Here is a 6,293-nt window from a genome sequence, read left to right as displayed (position 1 = left end):
ACTAGTCTTAAGTGAAGTTATTCTGCTGTGCTGTGGAGTTTTATTTCATCGCTCTTGGAGTACTCAGCCCCGAATGAGGTCATCGCGTCTTCGTATTTTACTCCTCGTAACTGAGATCTGGGTGCTGTGTTGGTCATAAGGTCCCCAATAGTACCCGGTACCTCTGCTGAAGATCTGTAGACCTTCCTTCTACCGGTGCTGCTAAAAACGAACTTTTGTGGGTCCTCAGTATCCGACTCTGAAATTCGTCCTCTCATGGAGAAATGCGGTTCTTTTTTCTACTTTACTTTCTTCCCCTTTTTCTCACTCTTCGTGATGCCTCTCCTGTTCTACCCCTTCTTTAAGAACTTCTTTCTCACATTCTCGCTCCCAGTCTTCTTTTCCTTCTTCTTTTTCTTCTTCTTCTTCTGCATCTTCTTCTTCTTCATGACTATCTTGGAACCAAGGTCTCTGGAACTTCCTAATCTTAAAGGGCGTCTTTCTCATATTCTTCTTCTTCTTCTTCTCCTTCTTCTTCTTCTTCTTCTTCTTCTTCTTCTTCTTCTGCATCATCATCTTCTGCTTCTTCTTTTTCTTCTTCTATTTCTGCATCTTCTTCTTCTTCATGACCATCTTGTAACCAAGGTCTCTGGAACTTCCTATTCTTAAAGAGCTCTCTCATATTCTTCTTCTTCTTCTTCTTCTCCTTCTCTTCTTCTTCTTCTTCTTCTTCTTCTTCTTCTTCTTTTACTTCTTCTGCTTCTTCTTCTTCTTCTTCTTCTTCATGACCATCGTGGAACCAAGGTCTCTGGAACTTTCTTAAAGAGCGTTCTTAAAGAGCTTCTTCTCTTCTTCTTCTTCTTCTTCTTCTTCTTCTTCTTCTTCTTCTTCTTCTTCTTCTTCTTCTTCTTCTTCTTCTTCTTCTTCATGACCATCGTGGAACCAAGGTCTCTGGAACTCCCTGTTCTTAAAGAGCGTCTCTCTCATATTCTTCTTCTTCTTCTTCTTCTTCTTCTTCTTCTTCTTCTTCTTCTTCTTCTTCTTCTTCTTCATGACCATCGTGGAACCAAGGTCTCTGGAACTCCCTGTTCTTAAAGAGCGTCTCTCTCATATTCTTCTTCTTCTTCTTCTTCTTCTTCTTCTTTTTCATGACCATCGTGGAACCAAGGTCTCTGGAACTTCCTATTCTTAAAGAGCGTCTCTCTCGTATTCTTCTTCTTCTTCTTCTCCTCCATAACCACCGTGGAACTGCCTGGTATGTTTTTGAGTAGCAACGGTATATCTTCGCTCTCCTTTCCTCATGTTTACTGCTCGTGATGATGATGTCGCCTTCCTCCTCCTCCTCCACCTCCTCCTCCTCCTCCTCCTCCTCCTCCTCCTCCTCCTCCTCCTCCTCCTCCTCCTCCTCCTCCTCCTCCTCCTCCTCCTCCTCCTCCACCCCGCCAGGACGCTCTCCTTTCTGAGGAAGTGGGTCCTCCGTGCTGTCTTATATTGTTATTGTTTTCTTCTTCCGCCGCCGGAATGGAAACTTGATATCTTAATCTCCTCTCGGAGGGGAATATTCCCGAAGTGCAAAGAAGCAAAGTAGAAGGGGTTGGGAGGTTAAAAATGGATGAAAACAGGAGGGGGCTTTTTTTTGTGGATAGGATGGTGATGGTAAGGTGGCAGATGAAGCCCTTTCTTGAACAGAGTACGGTGCCACGGTTCATATTCCCTTATTGTTATCGGTCTCGTTACGGCGAACGAGAGTCTTGGCAAGTATCTCCTCCGGTAAGTTTTTTTTTTTTTTTTTTTTTTTTTTAAGGTAACCCGAGGAAATTTTGGACGCAGCTTTCATTTTACATGGTAAATTGAGGATGTTTTTTTATATATTTTTTTATATATTTTTTTTTATGGAATAGGTGCGTGATGAGACTGGATGGTCAGTGTATAATTTCTTGATATTATATATATATATATATATATATTGCATATGTATACATACATACATACATATATATATATATATGTGTGTGTGCATACATTCTGAATGTATCATATGCATAATGTATAGAGGTGCTTCCACCTATCTGCTTGCCTCCTTTAAATTCCAGCTTTCATGTCGTCCCTGCTTTTAAAAGTCAATGCAGTGTCACCTTCAGGGATAAAGGAGAACTGACCAATATTTTCTTAAAATTCCTTCAATTTAGAATTTTGTCAAAGTTTGAAAGTATTAAAAGGAAGCCATTAGCAGCTTGGGGGGAGAGAGAGAGAGAAGAGAGATTGGGAAGTGAGGGAAAGTTAGAGTGAAAGAGAGGGAGAAGAGAGAGGGAGAGAGAGAGAGAGAGAGAGAGAGAGAGAGAGAGATAAGTCACGTGCAAGAGATTAAGAATTGTGGGATTGCTGAATGAGAGAGAGAGAGAGAGAGAGAAAAAGGAAGAAAATTAGAGTAAAAGAGAGGGAAAAGAGACATTGGAAGAGAGAGAGGAAAAAATCACGTGCTGAATGAGAGAGAGAGAGAGAGAGAGAAAGAGAGAGAGAGAGAGAGAGAGAGAGAGAGAGAAATCACGTACAAGAGACTGAGAAGTGAGGGAATGCTGAGTGATAGGGAGAGAGAGGGATAGAGTGAGGGGATGCTGGATTGGGGAGAGAGAGAGAGAGAGAGAGAGAGAGAGAGAGAGAGAGAGAGAGAGAGAATACCGCGCAAGAGATTGAGAAGTGAAGGGATGCTGGATAAGAGAGAGAGATAGAGAGAATAAACAGAACGAATCAAGAAACTTACCCAGGGCGCAAAGAGCCGAGAGAGATCCTCTTTGGTTGAAACGGATCTCCAAATTGCTAGACAAAAGGCAGCGCCGAAGTTCTGCCTCTCTCTCTCTCTCTCTCTCTCTCTCTCTCTCTCTCTCTCTCTCTCTCTGAGAAGGAGGAGGAGAAGGACAAATTAGGGCAATTTCCTTGGTAAGCAAAGAACGCGAGTTGTTAGAGGAAAGGAAGAAAGAAAAAAGAAAAAAAAAAGTCACTTTCGGCCTTTGCGTGATATGTTGGAATTCGGCGATGGGTAAAAGTCCTTTTTTCTCTTTTTATTTATTTTTTTTTTTGGCCTTTTCAGCTTCTTGAAGTGACCACGAAACTACTTCAGATAAATGAAGACATTTTTCCCCTATTGGAATGGTTGATGGCAATGGAGCAGGCGCCATTAATCGGTTTCCCTTCGCTCGTCTTTTTAACTTTCAAAAAGGATTAATTGGAAGATATTGATAAAATTTTTTTTATTTTTCTTAGAAAGATTCCAGTTGTCATATTTCCATGGATTCGTGGCGCGTCATTTTTTTTTCGTGGATTGGGGACTTATTATTTTTTCAGAGTGATGGCAGTTGTCATTGTCATTTTTTTCAAAGCGATGACAGTTGTCACTGTCATTTTTTCTAAGTGGTGAAAGTTGTCATTGTCATTTTTTCATAGTGATGACAATTGTTACTGTAATTTTTTCAAAGTGATGACAGTTGTCATTATAATTTTTTCAAAGAGATGACAGTTGTTATGGTCATGTTTTCAAAGCAGTGACAGTTGTCACTGTCATTTTTTCAAAGTGATTTGAGTTGTCATTTTTTCAAAGCGGTGATAGTTGTCACTATAATTTTTTCATAGTGATGGCAGTTGTCAGTCATTTTTTCAAAGTGATGACAGTTGTCATTATAATGTTTTCTAAAGTGATGACAGTTGTCATTATAATTTTTTCATAGTGATGACAGTTGTCATTATAAATTTTTCATAGTGGTAACACATGTCATTGTCATTTTTTTAAAGTGATGACAGTTGTCATTTTCATTTTTTCAAATTGATGACAGTTATCATTGTCATTTTTTCAGAGTGATGACAGTTGTCATTGTCATTTTTTCAAAGTGATGACAGTTGTCATTATCATTGTTTGAAAGTGATGGCAATTGTCATCATTTTTTCATGGTGATGGCAGTTGTCATTTTTCACAGCTTGTGGGAAATTTTAGGTCATGGTTAGGATTTCTGTTTTGAATCATTTAGAGATAAATTGAATGTATTTGCCAGTGGATGAATGAAATCGTTTACCCATGTGGAGTGAAGACCACGACACAATGTTAGTTAGTGTAATATTTAAGAAAGATGAGTGGCATTTTCATATTTCTTTGGCAGATTCTGTAGAGTTTTATTGGTCGTTAGATTCTGTAGAGTTTTATTGATGGTTTTAATATCTGTGCCCGGGTCTTTGCGATGCGAGTAAAGTTAAATTATAAGTTCAGCTGAGGACTAGAAATTAATTATTCCATGTGATTTGGATGTCTCGGGACAATCCTTTTTTGCGATACGAGAAAATAAGCTTTTAAAAGAGAAATAAATTTATGATTTTCCTTGAACCTAGGATATGAGACCGAAAACTAAAAACATATATAAAGTGTTAATTTTTTTATTTAGGGATTTGCATATTAGTTTAGTTCAAAAGTTTCTTTTCTCGAGAAACTCTTCAGTGGTCAAAAACTGAAGTCTTCTTCTTCTTCTTCTTCTTCTTCTACTTTAGAGCTACTTGCTTTGACATTTTATCCCGTTCGCGGCTTCCTATCGCTCTGGAATAGGTCTCCGTGGAGCCGTCTTCATGTTCCATTTCTTCAGCTCCCAGACCAAATCTGCTTACCCTCTTATCTTGTCCTTTCGCGTCACTTCCTCCCCCATCTTCAGCACCCCCTGAGGATTGCAGTGTGAAGTGTAAATCCCCCACCCCCCCACCCCCACCCCCTGTGCATTTACACCCTCCCCCGCGGATGCTACTCTCCTTCCGAGTAAAGTCACAGAGTCGTTGGAACTCCATCCCAAATATTTATCAGTATTTATCAGGCGACATATTTCCTTTTTCACGGGGTTGTAACGGCTCTCCAGAACCGCCATGATGGATATTCCAGCGGGAAGCTCCCTTTGAGTTTTTTCTATCTTTATTTTTGCTCTTTGTTCGTACAGCAGTTCGTTTTTTTTTTTTTTTACAGGAGATTTAGGAAGTCTGCTATCTGCGTCGTCATGTGAGGAAAACAGTTCTAGCGTTTTTCCACAGATTTGCATCTACAGTATGTATATATATACACATGTATATATATATATATATATATATATATATATATATATATATATATATATATATATATAGAGAGAGAGAGAGAGAGAGAGAGAGAGAGAGAGAGAGAGAGAGAGAGAGAGAGAGAGTGTTTCTGTGAATGTATGTACAGTATTGCATATGTAGACTCTGTGTGCTTGTTCCTATGTACAAAAGAACGGTTATAGCTTTATAATGTAATGAAAAAAAGGTTGTAATACAACATTTTTCTGCGTGCGAGCATATATTACAACATACCAAAAAATTGGCATATTTTTACAAATAAAAAAAAAAACATCCGCAAGAAATATGCTAATGGTTAACAGAAACTCATCTACACAAGGTTACAAACATCATTTTATCTCGCAGATGCATCTTGATGGCATTTGGGAAAATATATATCAGGCGACCTTTGACACGGGGAGGCCCAACGAGATGACCTGACCAAGTTTCCCGGAGGGCACGGCGTGGAGGGGGGTCAGGATTAGAGCCCTAGATAGGCGAAGCTTGTCGTGTTTTTTTGTGAAGCCTTAGTGGGAAAATGACTGTTTAAAGTTGTCTGAAATGATGGGAAAGAGATTTTGATCTTGAGAGTGCTTGAGGCCGAGGTCACTTCTACATTCCAATGATGCTTTGAGGGTTTTAGAGTTCATTGTATATCATAGGTCAAGAAGTATGGGCCATTTCTCTCTCTCTCTCTCTCTCTCTCTCTCTCTCTCTCTCTCTCTCTCTCTCTCTCTCTCTCTCCAGTGAAGCTCTTCTATGGGTGAGCCGGTAGAGCTGCGGACTGTCACTCGATGGACCGGAGTTCAGTTCCCCCGGCCGGCTGATGAAGATATAGAAGAATTTATTTCTGGTGATAGAAATTCATTTCTCGCTATAATGTGGTTCGGATTCCACAATAAGCTGCAGGTCCCGTTGCTAAGTAACCAATTGGTTCTTAGCCACGTAAAATAAGTCTAATCCTTCGGGCCAGCCCTAGGAGAGCTGTTAATCAGCTCAGTGGTCTGGTAAAATTAAGGTATACTTACTTCTCTCCAGTGAACCACTATAGTGGAAAATAAGCAGAGGTTGTAGGTTATAATTCAGTGTACAGGAAGATACATGAGAAGGCTCTCTCTCTCTCTCTCTCTCTCTCTCTCTCTCTCTCTCTCTCTCTCTCTCTCTCATATGAGTGACACAGTGAGGGATTGATTAAAAAGGAATTTACTTTGGAAAAT

General features: G+C 39.7%; 1 protein-coding gene across 1 annotated transcript; it reads right to left on the bottom strand.

Annotated features, from left to right (window-relative positions):
* Positions 1-466: 466 nt before the first annotated feature.
* LOC136827064 (acidic leucine-rich nuclear phosphoprotein 32 family member E-like) lies at positions 467-1,038 on the bottom strand. The gene is made up of 2 exons (XM_067084816.1): positions 821-1,038; positions 467-785 (listed from the first exon to the last, which is right to left on the bottom strand). The coding sequence occupies exons 1-2, from the start codon at positions 1,036-1,038 to the stop codon at positions 467-469; spliced, it is 537 nt and encodes a 178-aa protein (XP_066940917.1).
* Between the last annotated feature and the right edge of the window lie 5,255 nt (positions 1,039-6,293).

Source organism: Macrobrachium rosenbergii, chromosome 41 (genome assembly GCF_040412425.1).
Source record: "Macrobrachium rosenbergii isolate ZJJX-2024 chromosome 41, ASM4041242v1, whole genome shotgun sequence".
In the NCBI taxonomy this organism is placed as follows: Eukaryota; Metazoa; Arthropoda; class Malacostraca; order Decapoda; family Palaemonidae; genus Macrobrachium; species Macrobrachium rosenbergii.
Note: the sequence above shows the minus strand (reverse complement) of the source record. Positions and strands in the feature narration are given on the sequence as shown.